The sequence below is a fragment of the Rissa tridactyla genome, chromosome 5 (assembly GCF_028500815.1).
Source record: "Rissa tridactyla isolate bRisTri1 chromosome 5, bRisTri1.patW.cur.20221130, whole genome shotgun sequence".
Classification (NCBI taxonomy): domain Eukaryota; kingdom Metazoa; phylum Chordata; class Aves; order Charadriiformes; family Laridae; genus Rissa; species Rissa tridactyla.
This window is the reverse complement of record NC_071470.1, coordinates 65,310,321-65,331,351: the sequence shown is the minus strand read 5'-3', so window position 1 is coordinate 65,331,351 and position 21,031 is coordinate 65,310,321. Positions and strand designations below refer to the sequence as shown.

The window sequence follows — 21,031 nt, the reverse complement described above, 5'->3', positions numbered from 1 at the left end:
GGAGAAGGAGGATGAAAAATATTGCCTACGTGCACCAATGCAAATAGAAGAAAGGAAACTAAATGCAGGAAGGTGACAGTGGGGAGAAATATCATTTCACCCAACAATTTCTACTTCTTAAATGCAGGACAACCAGCAAAGAGAGGACAATATACGTTTCTGTGTGAACTCATCATAAGTCGTTCATTCCCCTAATTTGCAGTAATGCTTATGAGCCATGGAGTCATCCACAAGGGAAGCATCTAAAGACCCCTTTCACTTTCGCCTTGGCCTACTCATGCGCCCTTAGAAGAAGGGAACGTTGCCTGCCAACCTGGTCCTGGGGAAGGGAGAAGGTAAGCTGTCTCGGCTCCCTGTAATCCCCAAACACACGGCACACCATCTGCTTGAGTGTATGTTCAGCTCTCCACACCGTCGCTGGACACACCAGCACGAGCGGGGAATGATTACAAAGCGTACTGGAGCAGTAAAAGCAAACAATTGAAGGAAACTTGCAGAGCCATTTACATTCTTCAAGAAAACTCAGGAAAAGATGATGCTATTGGAAATTATCTCGGCTGCATGGTACTGTACAGCTCACAGTAAAAATTAGAAATAGGAGAATGTGTTCAGCACATTATCCACATATTGTTTGAAGCTTTAATGGCTTCTGGGTCCTGTCTGTGCCATGGTTAGCACCAGATAGTAAAACCATCATTCCCTTCAGAAACCAGGAACTCAAAGGTTTTGCCAGCATTAAAATATCAAAATTAAGTGCTAGCAAACTAACAATAAACTTAAGCAAAAAAAACCCCTACAGATACATTTCACTAAAATGAAAAAAAGGGATTAAAATTAAATAAAATGAATCTAAATGACTAATCGAAACTCATACTGCAGGCAGTTTACCATGTTTTGTGGTAAATTAAACACATCATTATCCCGAAAATTGGAAAGCGATTTAACAGAAATGGAATTTTTGCTTCACTGAAATGTGTTGCTTTGCAACAAAGCGGATTTCACTTCTCCAGTCAAACACTCAGTGAATGAGTCCCAGGACTAGACGCTGTATGTGTTATTACAGAGCATTAACTTTTTCACTCAAGTAAACAAGGCCTTTCTCACAATAAAGCGGCCAATCTTTCTAAATGCATTTAAATGCAGACAGAGCGTGCTGAGCCTCACACAACTGCTGAGTTTTAAAATAAATATGGAGCTACAGTAAGTTAAAATGCAACTAGCTTGCATTACGCTTTGGCTTTCTAGGGCACAGGAAGCTTCATTTGAAACGTGGATGACCTTAAATTAACTCATTTACTGGGAACACAAAAGAAAGTGCGTATGCGAAATGAAAAAAAATTAGTAGTTCTTTTTACAAGATTGCACCACAAATATTTGTCCTGGCTGGATATGCTGATTGTGTTTTATTTTCCTTACTCAATTTTTCACTACAGGCTTCCATACTAAGTCTTAAAAAACCAGCGAACCTAGTGTATTTTGAGACAAAAGCTGAAATAAGCAGTTAACAAACAAACATAATAAAAAGCTTAGAAGCTAGCCTTACTCTCATTCAGTTCAGTGGGTGACCGGTTAATGAGACCATGCAGGAACCCAGATTTTCCAAATTTCTGAGTGTGTCAAATCAGAGTTTTTCCTCAGTAGTAGTAGTTGTACCCAAAGCTGGTTTAACAGGACTTCTACTTGAAAAAACAAGGTAACTGTTGGGATAGACTGGCACTTCTGCAAGGACCATCTGACAAGAAAAAAAAAAAAAAAAGTATTTTTCTGTACTGCATCAGCTATTAGAAACCTTAATATCCTCCCTCATCTACCAGCCTAAAGAAGCTGGAAGCAGACAGACCTAAATGTGGGAAAATAAGCCATCAAAAGTTAAAAAAAAAATTAAAAACATTACTGGACAAGAGTCCAAGCTTGTTCAAGCAATGATATGCCCAGCCACAGTTAGGCTGAGGCATGTGCACAAACACACTTACTCACACGTGTTTTGACAGTGCAAAAGAAATCCTTGTCCCAGATAGTGTTGCAAGATGGGATCATCTGGTTTTACCCATGTGATTTTTACATTTGGATGGTTTCCTATCAAAATTCCTGACTGACTGCATCCTAGGAACTCACTGAGCTTTGCAGGTTCACAACAGGGGCAACGTTACATTGCAATACATTTCATATGCTGTTGAAAGGATGGGACTCACACGGGCGTACAGAGACAGTTTTAAGTCCTCTGATGTATATACACATTTCTCTATCCCTCTTCTCTTCCTCTGATCTGCTCATCAGAACAAGTTACCTGCAGCTGTTTACCCAGAGAGAACAAAAAAGCTGTGGCAGCATTACAGACCTGGACCGACTGGAACACAGACACAGACTGAGAACAAACCACATGCAATAAAGCAAAAGTATAGTATATATTTAGCACAACTTTAAGCTGTTCCATAGAATCACAGAACCATCTAGGTTGGAAGGGACCTTTCAGATCATCGAGTCCAACCATCAACCTAACACTGACAAAACCACCACTAAGCCATGTCCCTCAGCACCACACCTACCCATCTTTTAAATGCCTCCAGGGATGGTGATTCCACCACTTCCCTGGGCAGCCTGTTCCAATGCTTGATAACCCTTTCGGTGAAGAAATTTTTCCTAATATCCATCCTAAACCTCCCCTGGCGCAACCCGAGGCTGTTTCCTCTTGTCCTATCGCTTGTTACTTGGGAGAAGAGACTGACCCCCCACCTTGCTACAACCTCCATGTAACAATCTCTTTCTACACATACACACGCACATTATCATAAACTTATCACTTACACATCTAAAAAATGGTAGATAATATATTCCTCCAATTTAGTGTTTTTCCCCGTTGCTGCTTTTGTTTAGCAAATTTCAAAACGTATGGAGGAAAGGCTGAAGGAGTCCCGCTCCATCGCCCACAGCGTAAGCTGGATACGGGGTTGCTGACATCAGCAGATCCCAGTTAGCGACTTGTGGCTGTCAGGTTTTATTCTTCTTCCACAAAAGGCACAAGCATTAATTCCATGCGCCATAAACCCCTTGACACACACTTGTAATCCATTAACGTCAAAGGTATAGGTCACCGGAGACGGTGCTCAGAAAGCCACAGGTATCGCAAGTTTCTTATCCAGAACTGTGCTGAATCTCAGAGCAACAAGTTGCCTTCTTCCAAATATGTTTCAGAAACTGAATCTTTAAAGAAAATTCTTCACAGCTGAATATAATGCTCATAAAAAACCCTAGCAAATGACTGGCTGTAAAGGTGCATTGACCACAAAAATCATCAGAGGGCTGGAGCACCTCTCCTTTGAGGACAGGCTGAGAGAGTTGGGGCTGTTCGCCCTGGAGCAGAGAAGGGTCTAGGGACACCTTAGAGCCTCTTCCAGTACTTAAAGGGGGCCTACAGGAAAGCTGGGGAGGGACTCTTGATCTGGGAGTGTAGTGATAGGACAAGGGGTAACAGTTTTAAACTGAAAGAGGGAAGATTCAGACCAGATCTAAGGAAGAAATTTTTTTACAATGAGGGTGGTGAGACACTGGCACAGGTTGCCCAGAGACGTGGTGGAGGCCTCATCCCTGAAGACATTCAAGGTCAGGTTGGACGGGACTCTGAGCAACCTGATCTAGTTGAAGATGTCCCTGCTCATGTCAGGGGGGTTGGACTAGCTGACCTTCAAAGGCCCCTTCCAACCCAACCCATTCCATGGTTCTATGATCTCCCTGTACCCACACTGCTGGCGGTTCTGGGAGGGTGGGCATGGCCACATGCACCGCCAAAGTCTCTGGTGACCAAAGTAAGATTTAAAGAAAGTAGAACTGCACTTAAAAGAAAGGCAGAGACATTTAAAAAAATATTTTCTTAAAACCACCAAATTACTTCTCCTTGTTATAAGTTATTGCTGTAAACAGAAAAAAACAGAGAAGCTGGCTCCTGCAGGGACTGCTGACTACGGCAATTTTTGACTGCTTGTGACTCCTGAGTATCCCACAGCGAAATTCCTGTAATGCATGATTTTGAATTATGCTTTAAAAACACCCTGTATAAATAGTGAAGATTAACCAGCAGGATAAGTGTTCAGGCCATATGTGCATGTTTGACTTGTTTTAGCCTTGCAATTAAGGCTTCCTGAAATTGTAGCTTTGTATTTGAAGAATAAGCTAGCAGGCTTTCAATTTATAAGGTGTTAATGTTTAATTTAAAAAACGGTTTAAGATCACCAAGACTGGAAAAATCTTAGTATTTCTCAAAGGCTGAAAAATGGCATAGCATAATGACTACTCTAGTTATCTTATTCTTCTGCAAAACAGATTATGTTCAGCAAATTCATTAGCACGTTTGAAGTAGAATTTCATATAAAAGTGATGTAAGCGAAGGGCAATATTTTTAAATTAATTTTCATTTAAAACCTCCAAACTAATCATAGCAAGATTGATGAATGAAGAGATACGAGAGGAAGTGTAACAGCCTGAAAATTTACAAACTGACAATTCTGTCTTCCTTGAAAGTTTTGATCATCTACTAAATCCTACATATTAAGCATTATATTCTAGCTTGTTTTCCAGTTCAAATAAAGTTTATTTCAAGGAGATATACCCACTTCCCCTGCTCCTCAAACCAGCACCAAGAAGTTAAGAAGTAATAGCAAAGCAAAAAAGCAGAGACAGCTTAAAGAGGACAGTCACATTTTCATTCATTTGGATGAATACTGCACAATGTTTTTCTGTACCACGGTAAAATTCAATGAAAACTGAATTTCTCTGGCATATTTCATATGTTCAACTCTCACTTTTTCATCACTCTCCCTATGTTCCCGGTAAACTGTTTACAGTGCCTAACTGACTGTCCCATATACATTCAATAAAGCTGTACTGCAACAGCGGTAGGCCTGAGAGAAGCAGATCTTAAGACCATGCACGTGAGATGATACTGAGGATAAGGACGATAACCAGCTCGTTTAACAAACTTCACACTAATTTCAGGAGGCCCCCTAGAAGTGACTGCACCCCATTCATATATGCTACATACGACCATAAGTGCCCACAAGCCTTTTGAGAACATGGGGTGACATTCAAGAAATTAACACAAGATGTAATCACACAACTTGAGAAAACAATGGTATTGCAACCAAAGCAAGAACGGACATTTTCCCAACTGTGCGATGGAAATCTCCATCCCAACGTGGATGGAAATAAAAGAGAAAAAATATCCCTAACAAGCAGATAAGCTACTTGAAAAAGAGTGGTAAGAACTTCTTTGAACTATGTCATGTCTTCCATACAGTACAGTACAAGGTACAGTTCAGCTTACCATAGATCAATACTTTTATTATTTATGACTGAAAATATTTCAAACTTTAATCAGATAAATCTGTAATCCTGTATGAAAGATGACTATAATTGCTTTTTATTAGATTCACCCTTCAAGAAGGAGCAGCTTTGACAGTTCATGGCACACGCATCCCTGGCAAAGCTGGTGTCTGTAGCCCTTTATTTCTATTTTCTTCCTTTGTTATTTTTACAAGGTTGTTGTAAGAACTTTGTGATGATGAGAAACAACACTGAATTACTGGATATTCCTGTTTACCTCATTGTTATGAGGTCAAGTTAGGTCTAACTGTCAAGTTAGACAGAGTAAGAAAGACCATTGCGTACACTCAGTCTTTTTAAGTGGCATAAAATTATGTTCCTTGAAAGAGACAACAACAATTCGCACAAACATTTAAGACTAACCAAAAATTCTTAATAAATAATGATGTTTCTACCAATAGTTTGGATTTCTTTTACTTATGAGGGATACAAAGAGTAGAAAGATTTAGTTACCTAATAAAACTTGGTATTTTCAACTATAATTCCAAGAATGTCTGTAGAGAGATTAAAACTTTTGGCTGTGTTCCTGTATCTTATCTTACGCTTTTCTAGACTCTAAAAGAGAAGTACATTAACCTCATTAGGATTTTGCTTGTTTATTAAAAACACAAAACAAAACAATTATGGGATTTGCATCCATACTGAGGTAGAACCTATCAAGATATACATTAACAGCCATAAATTAGAAGATCTTACATTATTTAAAATAATTTCCTTTCTTTTTCTTTTGTTTAATGCAGTGAAATGGAGAGCAAACCTCAGCTAGGAGTTTATCCCATCCTAAATAAGCCCACCAGTTACTCGCTGGATTCTCCACGATCCCAACAGAGAGCAGAAAGGGAATTACACACGCGAGAAATGTTTGAATGGAGAGGCACGCACTTAAATTGAGGACTTTTAGAAAAGTCCACAAGGACATCTGAGCTATAGAGAATAAACATCTTTAACATGTATTTCTAACTCCGCTTGCCTTATCCAAATAAAGTCCACCACCAGTTTGAGTTGGTTTCAAAGCTGAAGTCCTGTCCATGATCTTAACCTAAGTGAAAAACTAATTTTCATTGTTTTCATGGATATTTCAGCTTGTGCTGGCCAGCCTGAGCCCTTTGCCAACCTGGACATACGTCTCTCCTGCACCAGACTCCAGAGAGCACAGACGCTTGGATTTAGCCCAGAGCTCAGCTCTCACTGAACTATTTTGAAGATAGTGATCTAATAATGAAGGTTTAACTCCAAAATAGAAGACTAAATCCCTCGAATGGTATGCTGGGGCTGGATTGCGCATCTCATGGGGCGGTCCTCTGAAGAGATGGGCTAAAGCCCTCATGTCCTTTAGGGAGTAAATACGTCACATCGTATAGACACAGATATGCTCTCTTCCTTGAAAATTACTATCTGGGGGACATTGGACTGACTTTACCATAAACCCATTTTCTAAATAGGTATTTGAGCTTTTGTCTTCTAGAGAAAAATTAAAAAGTGCTAACAGTTTCTAGGCTTCATGAAAGGGTGAAGCTATTAGCTTCCCACAACTACAAAAAAGCCACTCTCAATCCTCTTCTCTCCTGATTTTTAGATGACGGTAAGACAAAATAAGCACTATGAACTGAATGATAAGTCTGTCGCCATTTCAGTTGTCCCACTGTGTGATTTAGAAATAAATATAAAAAATCATGCAAAACTACTGAAATGATAGTTTTAGTACCTGTATTAAAAGAGCAAAAATAATAAAACTAGTAAAATAGTAAACCTGTAGAACTAGACTCAAGCAGACAGCTTGATACAAGGAAGAGCTTCCATTAGAGGAAGGAAATTAATGGAGCTGGGACAGAAACCAACACTAATTTTGAAACAGCTGTGGCATAAAACCCGACTGTAGAAGACCGCAATCATCGTGTGAACTGCTAAGCACCGAGGTAAGCACACGCCACCTTCATTTAGCTCACGAAGCCTGAAGTGATGTGTATATTTAGACATAGCGCAGAAAGCATGCAAAACGGGACATCTCTAACTGAAATCTGCGAGTTGCTTGTTTGTTTTGACAGCACCAAGATTTAAAAATAGCTGAATTTGTTTTTTAAAATACAACTCATTCTTTTCAGGCAACATCTTTTCACGCTGTAGACTGCCCGTTAACTACAAATACAGTGTATGCTAAGAAAACAGGATGAATATAAATGTCTTCAAGCCCAGTCACATAAATCTCACACAATGTTAACCCCGGAGATTCTTTCTTACCATTAATAGAAAATACAGTCATCCTTTACTTGTCACCCCAAACTGAGAAATATCTTAAAATGCGTTAAAAAAACAATACAACTACATTGTCAGATTTCATTTGATTTTTGGATTGAAGGGAACCAAAAGCCTATCTCAAAAGAGAATTCCTGAGGAGGATATAACCTCTCTGCTTGGTTGCCCTCCTGCATTCTTGAAGGAAAGAATGCATAAGTCGGGGGCCAACATTTTCTAAAGAAAAAACATATGGTTGTTTTTCATACTGGCCAGGGATGTATACAAAGAACAGCTAACTAAATATAATAATGAGTCCACTGATTCATTTTCTTTCAGAACTATTTATCTAAATCAGTAAATAGATAATTAAAAAAAAATAATTAAAAAAAAAAAAACCTCAGGAACACAGCTTCTAATTAGAAACATCACATTTTGACTTCGGTTTTATTGTGGCAACGTGCCATTCTGACCAACCAAATCAAGACGTGGCGGTTGCAGTTTATTTAAACAGTAGTCCTGTGCAGCTAGCAGGTTTCCAGATGTGCTACTCCACATCCCTGCAACCAATAAATAAGAGGAGGAGGACTGTCGGAATGCTAACATTTGCTCCAGAAAATTGCTCGAAGAGTTAAAGACAGGGATGATAAAAGCGGCTGCACCGGTTCTTGTCACGGTGCCAGAACTGAATGTTTACCCAGCGCTGCGTCCCCACCAGATGGGGTGAAAAAAAAATATGTGGAAAGTCTCTTTTCCCAACCATTTTGCCATGAAGAAGGGTATAGCAAAGCAAAACAGATGATTTATGTGGTAGAAACAGACCCATAAAGACACAGTCAAATAGCTGCCTGTAGGTTTCTTCGTGTTTATGTTAGAAGACATTTTGGGGGAGCATCTGCAATCTAAACACTATCATGTTATTTCCATGGCCCATCATTTTGCCTGTCATTATATTTATAATTCACGCACTCCAGTCTTACAGCTTGTGCTGCAAGAGGGGCTCGAGATTGGGACGGCTGAACTTTGGGGTTGGGTTATGTTTTATTTCTCGACCAAGGCCGCAGGTATACAGCTCTGGAAGATCCTGAATGTTCGTAGTGATGGGCGCTTTGCATGTCTTTGTAACTCTCCAGTGTCTAGAGCTGCAGTCCAGTATCTGAGACCCAGCAGAAGTTAGAGCCGGGTGGAAGTGCCAAAGTGAGGGAAGAGGGATGACAAAGCAAGGTTGAAATCAAGAACCTTTCTGCAGACTGCGCATGAAGCAGGCTGCCTGACCATAAATCACTAAGCCAAAGCACCAGAAAATGTTTTATCAGCTTTTTCCCTCTCCTAGAACGGAGGGAAGACTCTCTGCCGAACCAAGATCTACCCTGAGGACCGGGTGGAGGATTAGCAGGCCAGGCCAAGGAATAGCTGAGCCAGAGCCAGGACGATGCATATATCATGACTGACTTCCCCGTGCCTGAGGGAAGCTCTTGCTTGGGAAAGGAATTTTTTTCCAAGAACTGCCTGAATTTCCATCGCTGGTGCATGTGGTCCCACCAGCGGTCCCTGTCTGACCTGCCCAGCATGCTTATGAGCAGCTCAACTCTTCATAACTCAACAACTCTTCTCATGCGGGCTCCTGCTTCGCCATGTCCTAAATCCTTCACCTGCTGCAAATAGACTCGGTTACGCGCTGCCAATACACGCTATAAACCCCACAAGGTACTGAGGATGAAATAACAGCCATTACCAAAGCTGCTGTCCCTCCTGAGGCCACGGATGGTTTTCAGTGCATTGGACTGACATCTCTAGATTAAAACAATGAAAAATTAAAAAACCTTCTTCCTCCATCAACTTCCCCATACACAGGCTAGGGCAACACTGTAAGAACCACAGTCATAAACCGATGAAGTGATAATAAACATATGAAAAGTAAGAAATCTTTGATTATGTATAGAGAGATCAGGAAGACAGCTAAACGCATGTTGAGAATCCATCAGTTCTTATGTCTAAAGGTGCTTCTAGGTATGTATTGTGCCTGCTTCCTTGGAAGAGAGAGTTGGCACAGAATTCTATAGAAGCAGGATATCATCCATTAACGTTTTAAACCAGCCAGTGTAGCCTATAAAAATTGAGATGCAGATCCTAAGAAAAATGGGAAGGGGGTTGGACAGACAGGATTTTGCCCTTTGTGAGTTACCCAGACATTTCCAGAGTTAACTGTGTCTGGCTGTCTACCACGATTTTTATCTGTAAAAAAAACCCCAAACCCAACACCTAAATAAGATGCACCATATATGGCAAGACTGTTGCTTGGGCTGCTAAAGACAATCTGAAAGACTCTTTATTACAGCTAACAAAAGCCAAACTCAAAGTGCAAAGTATAATACTTTTCCCTTGATTTATATTCGTGGATAGTACGGATGTGGATAACTTCAGACAAATCTGCTTTCTTCAACGTTTTGGTAGGCGCTGCATTCCTACAGAGCAGGAACTACCTGTTCCGTGTGTGTGTTTCTGGTTGAATTGTCTCTACGCAAAATCCTTCTTTCTAAGCATTCTCAAACACATACAAACAAAGGCACTCCAAAGAAATAGTGACATTAGGCAAAGAGCTGGACGTGCCTGGGAGTTTCTTTTATAAACCTCACTCAAAATACTTTTCTCACCCATTTCAAGATTGTCTCATTGCCGTTTTTCTGCTAGTACAGCCAGAACTACCTGATTTAATGAAGCAGGCACCGACTACCAAAGGCCAGTGTGTTACTACCTGGATATCCATCACAGACCCATACTGGTAGCTTTAATACTGATTTGTATATTTTAAAGTAATATTCTTCTTCTGATAAGCCGCAACTCTTTTAGAAAGGCTTCCTCCCACATAATTTTTTTCTATCTCAGCTGCCAAATGTCTACAGAAGTGCATTTGCATTCTATGTGTGATAATGTAATTTATAGTAATATAAAATTTGAGACACAGCTTGACAGAAATCCCAGAGTCTGTAACTTGGTCCATTTCTTGCACATTATTGTGACAAACATGGCTTTTTAAGACATCTCCAACAAATTATATGCCAGAGTGCACCATCTAGACTGCTTGAACTCAGTATGACGAATTCAAACATAACAGGGATCCCCTAAAATTTCTTAAAGTACTTTAAATATGTTACATAATTAAGTATCTATTATGACTACATCCTGCTTCCACGAAATCAAGTAAAGTTTTGGCATTGACTTCTACAGAAGCTGGACATTTTCCTGTGATGTTTTAGTTTAGATAAATCACGGCTAACATAGTTTTAAATGCATTCTTTGATGGCATGGATTTAGAGCAAGTCTCCAGTCTGATCAGAATATATTACCTAACGTTACTCATCAAGGCTGGTTGAAACTATACCAAATTCTGCTAACTGCGGATTAGTCAGACTGTAAACTTAAACCCAGCAGAACGGTTAATTTTAGCTTAGAGTTACTACAGAACATCTGCTTCTGAACTGTTTTCCTACGACCTTTTAACACTGATAGGAGGGAATAACAACTTGTGAGTTACCTTTATGAGAACATAGCAAATTTTTTTAAAAATTGAAAAAACAAACCAGCTTCAAACAGTGTTTAACCAGCATAACACCTACACGATTGAACACCTGAACTAACGAAACATGCTGCTGTTCTGTCAGCCACTTACGCCAAAGGCCCCGTGCATGCTTCATGTATTAAAGTCTCCCTTGGATGATCCGAAACTCAGACATCTCCCAACACAAATAAATATTTTCGTTTGGAATGGTTGGGTAAATCTCTTGGATTTCCTATTTTTTAGGAAGCAGAGTCTAGGAAAAGACTGTGCTTTTGTCAAACTTCTGGCTTACGCATGGTGCTAGGCGTGGGGAACAACTGACTTCTTGCTCCTCTCCTCTTTCCAAGAAGGACAATAATTGTTGGCTGTGTGACACCCCTTATCAGTTCAGATTTCGGGTATTTTGTATGTAGAGGTAATAAGTTCTGTACAGTCCTAACAGACTCCTGCCAACTTGGACTGGGAGAGTAAACAGACATCAAGGATCTGCTTTCCCTTACATATCCACCCTCAGCTTCTGAAGGAACATAAGGATGTTCAAGCCCAAGCAAGTCCAAGTCACAAGTGAGCAGTTTGCGGCTATAGAGTAATGGAAAGCCAGCGTAAAAAATACAAAGCATACATTATCTCTAGCCAAAGCGCAAGACAAATGATACGTCAAGTCCTAAAATTGTGTTTTGCGGCTTCAGCTGTGCTCAGACTGCGAAATACCTGAACACTGCTGCAATAGGAAAATATAAGCCATAGATATTGTCGCTGACACAAGATACTGCACACGATATGGCAGAAAACAAAATTGTATCCACTTGTCAACAAGTTGGGTTTGCTTCTATTTTTATTATTAGAAAGTAAGAACAATTCTGCAGTAAATTAAATCCATCAGGCCATGGGGGACCGGAGATCAGTCCAGAATATGATGTAGGATGTCTTCGTTACTAATATTCATACCAAAATCTGAAACCAAAATTTTGTGCTTGGACACCTCAAGTGAAAGTGTAATTCATCTTCCTAACAAGAATTCATGTCCTGTTTTAAACTGAGGGAACTTGGAATACATTTGGGATTCTGGAGAAAACATATGAATGGATGCTGAGCAAAGCAGAAAATTAAAATATTGAAACGCAAATTGTCATTACTTTTCAGGGGTTGGATTTCAGTAAGATTAACTGAGCAGTCCATAGCTGTTTTCTGGCCATTGATGTGACCTGTCTGCACATTTCAGATGACAACATTATATTGGGGTTTATTGCCACTTATATCAGTTTTTTTTTATTGACACGCATGAGGCTCTTATGACCTAGGCAGGACCACTTACTACTGCAGGGCAAAAATCAACCTACCTAAATCTGTGTGAGTCCTACTAATATCAGACAACTAGACATAAGGATAAAATCCTGATTTCCAGAACCAAACTCCCTTTGACATCAGGTATGCTCCCCAACAGAGATCTAAACTGAAGCTCGGGTACTAATCTCCATCCACTAAAGTTTCAGACCATCATGGAGATATTTCTTTTCTATCCAGAATGCAACATTTTCAAACGACGACGAGACTTCCCCAGAAGAGTCTGCCCGTTGGCTTTACCTGCATCAGCAGCTGTGATCAGTAGCACGTACTGCTCCTTGGCCTCCCGGTCCAGGCTCTGCACCAAGCGCAGTTCTCCGCTGGCCGAGAGAGTGAAGGCTCCTTCTTCGTTTCCAGCCACCAGCACGTAAGTAAGCTTGCTGTTCAGGCCTTGATCATCGTCCCTTGCCACAACCTACAAAAGCAAAGCAAACACGTGGGAAGAAATATCAAGAACTGACGCATGCAGGGTCTGTAAAATTTTATTGGGATAGAGGAACTATTCTTTACGACAAGAATACAAATTAACGGACTGAATTAATCCAAATGCTTTAAGGGCTAGTACAAATTAGCTGTAATTGTAAAAATGACTCAACGCAGTGGTGATGGACTTAAAAGCATAGTTTGAAAATATTAAATAGGCTATTACTTATTTTTCTCAGGCATAAATACAGTAAAGATTGTGTTGGGGCTTAGTGAAAACTACAGATGATCTAGTATAGGCTGAGCCCCACCCCAAAGCAAGCACTGCATGTCCTGCCCAGAGAGGTGGTGGAGTCTCCGTCTCTGGAGACATTCAAAACCCGCCTGGACGCGTTCCTGTCCAGCCTGCTCTGGGTGACCCTGCTCTGGCAGGGGGGTTGGACTAGGTGATCTCCAGAGGTCCCTTCCAACCCCTACCATTCTGTGATTCTCTGGATCCATTTAATGCTTTTCAGTGTCTGGCACAGAGCCTCATCCCATGTAGGCAATGATCAGACTGAGAGATTTGTTGCATGACAGTTGAGATTGAGATGAGAGATAGAGCAAACTCTTAAAGTCCCAGGAGGGAAGAAAGGTAGGAAAAACACAAAACTCCAAAGCATCATATATAAACTTTTGGTAAAAAACAAGCAAAAAAACCCCAAACCCTACTCAAACAAACAAAAAGCAAATCAAGACAACAACCACTGCATGTTGGACTACAGCCAAGAGGCAACTTTTCAATCATCTTGCACCTTTTGAATTTTGAAGGAAAGGCACTATACATTAATACCATATACTGAGGCATGTGACTAATTGTAGGAGACACATATTTATTTGCCAAATATACTCACCTGAAGAATAACTTTCGGGAGCGTCTCTAAATTCTCAGGGACGTTCACAGAGTAGGGAGAAAGTTCAAATGTGGGAATGTAATCATTGACGTCCTTCAGAATAATACTGACTGTCGTGGTGTCAGTCCTCGGGCTGCTCCCGCGGTCGGACGACTGAACAGTCAGTGTATAGGAGGGTTTTTTCTCTCTGTCCAAAGGCTTGGCGACTGTTATCACCCCGGTCACAGAATCGATCCGAAACTCATTATTGTCATCTCCGCTCACAATGGCATAGCGGACCTGCCCATTGGTACCTTCATCTCCATCCGTAGCGAACACCTGGATTAAATCTGTCCCTGTCAAGGTATTTTCCCCCACCTCTACTTTATAAAGCTTTTGGGCAAAAAGCGGGTTATTGTCATTAATGTCCAGGACTATAACCACCACATCCGTAGATGAAGAGAGGGGTGGCTGGCCCTTGTCTGTGGCTACCACAGTCAAGGTGTAGTTGGACACGGCTTCTCTGTCGAGCTCCCCGGTAAGCCTCACTTCACCGTCAATAGTGCCGATGCTGAACTTGTTTCCCAGCGGCCGGAGCAGACTGTATTCGATGTAGCTGTTCGGACCGCTGTCAGGATCGGTCGCCTGCGCTTTGAACACGATCGTATCTATCGGCGTATTTTCCGGGACGTAGGTCAGCTTCGGGGAGATAAAACTTGGAGGGCTGTCATTCACATCGAGCAGAATAATTGAGACTTGGGCTGTGCTCGTGTACCTGGAGGCTGGGAGAGGGGCCATGTCGTGGACTTGCATGACGAGGCTGTAGAAGGACTGGCTTTCCCGGTCCAGAGGCTGCCTGATGCTCAGCACCCCGCTGTTGTTGATGTCAAACTGCCCCGTGCTGTCTCCCGACGCGATGCTGAAGGAGAGCTGCGAGTTGGAGCCTGGTGGGCAGGGAGAAGAAAGGTAGAGAATGTGACTTCATCCCACTGACCTAGATATAAATGTTTCTGGCCTCATTTCTTATGGAAACGAGGGTTGTACGATCATGCTGCCTCCTCATCACCATTTTTGAAGCCATCAGCTAATTTCAGCCAAGTTTCACAGCGGAGCAGAAACCTTTGAAATAATTATTTTCCGAGAAGAGTTGAAGAGAGAGAGAGGGAAGGATGTTAATTGGAGCGACCGCAGAGGGAACGGCTAGCAGAGCTCCTCTCTGCATTTCATTCAGCAGGAGCTGAATATGTGAACAACACAGTGGCAACACGCGTAATTTTTTCCCCATCTACAATGGCGAGGGACAAAGGTTTTGAAGGGTTTTCCTTCAGAAACCAAGACTCAATAGTTCTGCTGCTAACTGACCAGCTGTTTTCCTCCATTCTCCCCAGTTCAACTAAGCAACATTATTACTAATGTAATTATTTCATGAATTCTTGCACCCAATGAAGAAAAGGCACAAGCAGAAACTCCCAAGCCTAGCTGGAGCAAGCCAAGAGTGAATACTGAGGAGAGGTATGCTTCCCATATATGGCATGGAATTCCAGAATATCAGATGAACAGCCCTCGTCTTATGATCGAAACCTAACTAGCAATTATGGTCAAGGGAGAGATTTATAATTCTGGTAAGGGAAATGCAATCTGAATCCCGACAAGGCTGTGAAATGACCTTAAATATGCCATACAGGAAACGTATGTTACCACTTCAACTCCAGAGTTCGCTCTAAACAACTAATTTTTGGGAACACCTAATCGCAATAAGTCTTCTCTCATATATATCCATACATATATCTTACTCCTATTTTAATTAATTTTCAAAATTTTGTTCTCTTGTTTTGGGTCATAAAGGCTGTGATTTAGGATTAGGAGATTAACAGACCACTCGCTACTAATTTACCCCTCAAACTCGCTTTTTCAAAGAAACCAAGCTGCCTGCTCAAATATCTGATTACTTTGCTGTGCCTTTTGTCATACCCTCTGATTGAATTGCTTTGATAATAAAATTATTCCTGCATTAGATTTATTAATCTCTGCTGTTGATTATGCTCAGACTTGGGAACTCTAGTCTTACTTGTCTTTCCCCCAGCGGCTACTCTAATTGGCATCTTTCCCTCTCTCTTCTTCTCTTGTAGGAACTTAATTATAAAATACATAGAAGCAAACATGAAAGACAAGACAAAAATATTTTCACGCAATTAAAGAAATTAATACATTTGTATGCCAGATATTAGTGTTTCTACATTACTTTGATCAAGTGAAGCACTGTGAAAGTTTAATGCTAGTCTATTTTTTGTTCAGCTGCGTTTTCAAATGACTAATTATACGGATGAAAGTCTTCTGATTTCAGTACAGTACTTTCTGGCAATTCAAGATTTTTGTCATTTGACTTTGGAGATGGGTAGGAATTAGATCCTACAGAATAAAATTACTTTAAAAATACTTTTTTTTTTCCCCCCAATGTTTTCTGTGGCAGTGCTTATTCCTACAAAATTTACTGCTTTTTCTTCTTTATCTCATCTCCATGTACCCTTTTCATTCTGTCTCCTGTATTCTCATAGGTTTCACCACTGCTAATGCTTATATAGATTAAGCTGTGAAAGAGAAGGAGAGTTCCCTAAATATCAGTGGAGCCAGATCTCCACTTAATGAACTACTTTTTTTTTAAACACAGCTGGTTTCATGCTCCTCATCTATCCCTTCTCCCCACGTTTGGAACCGGGCTTTTCTTAGAGAGAATGCAGGGGCATCATCTTTGCTGAGCGTTGGGGTTATTTAATCTGAGGGTTAATCTGATAAAACTCTGAGTGAGAGCTCAGACATGGAGCCACTGATTTAACGATGATGTTCTTTTATGGGTCTCGTTTCTATTTTTATTTATTTACTAATGAGACAAAAAAAAAAAATCCTACTCTCCCGCCATTCTGTAAATACCTGTAGAGTCTAACTGGAAAATCCCACCGTGTTTTTGCCTGAAGGAATATCTTGCTATACTTTTTAGCAACTAGACAAGTGTGTGCTCTGCCCTGAGATTTTTCCTGTTAATTCAACATGGAAAAAATTAAAATCTGAATCTCAAATTGAACGCGTTTAAGGAAGCGGAGTTCTTTGTTGCTCCGTAAATAACCAAGAGCTGCAGTTGATATTCACTATGCATCTGTATACAAAACTACCCCAGCTGAGATAAACAGCTACTGTTTCCAAAGGGGCGTGTTGAGCAAGGAAATGAAAAGGAGCAGTTTCACTATCACCACGTTTTTGCCTTTTATTAGTGTTTATCCTAAAACAACAGGCATACCTCACTATAAAACAATGTCTTTTCAGAGCTCCTTCAAACTACGGGATCATATAACGTAAATAAGCAACAAAATTTTATTTGTGCGCATTGAGTGCGTTATCTGTGAGCCACATGCAGAGGAGTATAGTACTAGCTATTTCTGTACTCTAGATAAATATAAGACGACACAGGATAACAAGTTTGGGCTTGAAACAGAAACACCAATAGATCATAACATTTGCTGAAGTTACAGTCCTATGGGGAAACTCAACCTGGCACGCTCTTGGAATGAAATTTCTGCCCTATTAATTTTAAATCCAGCCTGTTAGAAAAGTAAGTCTGCCAGAAAATATAAAAGGCGGCATATCTGACTTTTCATTGCACTGCTCCTCAAATACTCATTTGCTTCCTTGATAATTGAGTGGATGATGAATGTAAAACGATATGTCAGTGCTATGATATAGTTCACGACCACTGCGCACAGATGGAAATTAATGTATGAGGTGCGAGAGAAAAGGAAAACAGACCCATAATGGTTAAGTGAAATTAACTTCCAAAAAGATTTGAAACCAAGCACTGTCCTCCTAATAGGAAAATAAGAAATAAAAGAGGAGATAGATTAGACACAAACCCATTTATCTACAGGTCTGAAGGAACAACCCCTTCCCTGGATATGCATGATACAAGCACAAATTCCTCCTCCAACTTAATGTTAGTTAACATAAAAGCTTTAACGAGCGTGGTGAAAGAGAGATCCATGCAAGAATAGCCAATATCACTAAGTTATAATCTGTGACTTGTTGGCTTATTTTACGGAATCTCTTCTCGCTCACTGAGTTTGATCTCAAAACCAGTTGCACAATTTTTACCATGGAAAGTTCTATCCATCAGCACAAAATTTATGTTCCCACAAAAATGTTTGAGTTCAACAACTCAGCATTTCCTGAGGAAAAAACCGTTTTACCGAATAATCTTGATCAGCTCAGTCGTTTTACGTGCATAAACTGGGATTCCTTGAAGCATGTAGGTGTTTTGCGCTTGAAGCACACATTTCAGTCTAAGACATTTCTATGGGCTTTGCTGAGCCGGTGTCAAGTTGAGAGGAGAGAAGGTTGCTTAACGTGTCACAAAAATAACCTTCACCTGTAAAGTCACTATGAGTGTTATGAATAATTTTGTATTAAGTCACACTGACTAATGTCTGTGGACACATAAGAAAATGCAGTATGCTATGCAAGGCTTTTTTATGTATTTTATGGACATATTCTATTATTATTCTTGCTTGGACATAAACTGTATGGCAAAATGGTTAAGCAAGCCATAAAGATCGTATCTTTTACACTCCAACACATTAACACCTTCTAGAAGCTATAAATAATCCCAAGATTAAAGCTTATTTTAATGAGAAATTTTCCCAAGGTCTCTTTTAATCAGTTTTATAACCTCCACTATCAATATCCTGTAGATCACGAGTCTTTCCATGATACACTTAAAAATTACACTACATTTAAGATGACTGCAGATGACAACTCATATTGCCAGAACCTTATTTAGAATAAATTATGAAGTTTAAGAAAAAAAACCACAAAGAAAACAATCTGAAAGAACACTTTGGTCTAATTTAAATGTGCAACCTAAGCACCAGGGGAGAAATCATGGCATTCAACTGCTGTAACATGCTCTAGGTAAAATACAGCTCTGCAACTCATTTCCGTAACAGCAGTTAAAGGTGGTATTTGAATGTATTTTTAATTTATCACAAATAAAAATATGGAAGAAACCACTCGCTTAAACCTAATGTGAAATATGAGAAAAATAACTTCTATTTACACAACATGCAGTGAATTTAAGCATATGATGGCGTCCTGAGGATACCTCTAATTTGCCCTTTCTACTAGGTTTTCCAATATATTGCGAAGGTGAAATACTTATTTATCATCAGAGATACAGAATATGAGGAAATGCCTACCATCATCTGCATCAGTAACACTGAAGTTGAGAATAGTGGATCCTGGAGCCAGGTTCTCCATCAAAGACGTGCTGTAGGAGGTCATGCTGAACACCGGCGGGTTATCGTTGATGTCCAATATATTGAAGTACACTCTGATGGTAGTAAATTGGCCTCCCCCATCTTCCGCACGGACGGTGAGAATGTAATACTGCTGTGCTTCGTAGTCCAGTGCGCGAGTCAGATTGAAGACTCCGGTAACGGGGTTGAGGAAGAAGATACCCTCTTCGTCATCTTCACTTACGGTGTATGTGATTTCCCCATTGATGCCAGAGTCATCATCAGTGGCCAGAATGGCTGCCACTAAGGAACCTGCACAGCACGACAGCAAAATCAGTCGCTCACAAAGGGTAGCTCACCAGCGTGGTCAGAGCAGTTGACCACTACACAGCATCATCAAGCAGCTCTGTAGAACAAGAGGCATCCTCCAGCAGAAAGTCAAGCCTCAATATTGTATGACTAACTACTATGAAAGGTTCTTTCAAAGCTGAAAGGAACAGTATTCAGCATGATGGTTATTTTAAAGGGCTACTAAAATACCCCACAAAATGGCCATGAATATTTGTTTTTAACTGGGAATGTGTCCAGATTAGGCATCAACTGGGGCAAAAATACCTTTTGTCCTGCTGGGTATTTTCTTTCTACAACTCAAAGGACCCGCAGACAAATAAAAATAAAAACCTTCTAGAGATTTCTTTCTAAATGCAGAAACCGAAATGTCAGTACATACCAAATATCCCAGCTCTACTTTTTGAAAAAGTGCCTTTGCAGGGTAACTGCGGTTAGAAAACTAGAAACCTTATAGGGGTCCGTTCTTCACTGTTTTCTGAAATTCAACTCCTTGTGAATCTGTGCCATTGTTTTCATTTCTGCATAGCTGCGTTCGCACGACTGACCTATCTTACTAAAGTTTGGGAATTAAGTGTCACTTTTTAGTATTTCAAACGCTAATTATAATTAAGTTCAGCTCATTTCCAAAAAAATAAAACATTTAATTTCTTTTCCATGGAACCAGATGAATTACATGCATTGCAGCACAGTTAACTATTTTCGAGCCACATGACGATGAAAACTGCTTATCAGCAGAATGAAGAATAGTGCTACAACTTCCTTTAACCCAGCTGAATATGCTGCTATCTTTTATATACACACGTCACGTATAAAATCAGCCTGTTTCTTCCTTTGGCACCCACCACTGCTGAGCTGGGTAAAAGGCACAAGTCTACACCCCATAAAAGATTGAAGAGAGAAGCCTTATCTTAACGTGGAGGGAATTATGCTCGCCATTTCCAGGGTTATTCCTGCTAAAACAGATGGAGCCTCAGGACCCTCGAGTGACAAGAGCTAAGAGCATAGATGGGGATCCTAGTCTAGGGTGTCCCTGCCCATGGCAGGGGAGTTGGAACTGGATGACCTTTAAGGTCCTTTCCAACTCTAACCATTCTGTGATTCTAAGATCAACAACCAAACCGCCCCTGTGCTACACAGATGTCTCGATTACTTCCAGATCATATTCCTGAGGCGCAGCTGATTGCACTGTAATCCTTTAACGCAAAACATGGCTGAATTTTGAGACTGTGAGACAAAGTGCGGAAGCTGGAGGCATGAGGGTAATCTTGGTTGTCCCGAGCTGAGCCTCCCACCCTTGTAAGTCAACGCCCTAAGTAAAAGCTTGAAAGCTATCATTGTGTCGTTTGCATCTCCTCTGTTTATTCATGTTTTAGAACAAGCTTCTAAGATGTTTCAGTTACTAATACCGACAGATGCTGGTTTTATACTAACAGTCTGTATAAAATACTGGAAACTTTTTATTGCAAGTAACATTACTTACTCATCTGGAGACTCATAATATAGCTCAATTTTTGAAAACTTTTTTTTGGTCTAAATATTTTCTAGCTTACGACCTAACTTTTAAACATCAAAACACTCTTGCATATGAAACCAGC

At 40.4% G+C, this 21,031-nt stretch overlaps 1 protein-coding gene across 1 annotated transcript in view; it reads right to left on the bottom strand.

Annotated features, from left to right (window-relative positions):
* Window positions 1-21,031, bottom strand: part of FAT4 (FAT atypical cadherin 4) — a 149,565-nt gene that overhangs the window by 46,527 nt on the left and 82,007 nt on the right. The window contains exons 4-6 of the mRNA XM_054202720.1: window positions 19,047-19,397; window positions 13,828-14,750; window positions 12,752-12,926 (exon numbers count right to left, since the gene is read on the bottom strand). Of these exons, the coding sequence (XP_054058695.1) occupies window positions 12,752-12,926; window positions 13,828-14,750; window positions 19,047-19,397 (1,449 nt within the window). The remainder of the gene's footprint in view (window positions 1-12,751; window positions 12,927-13,827; window positions 14,751-19,046; window positions 19,398-21,031) is intronic.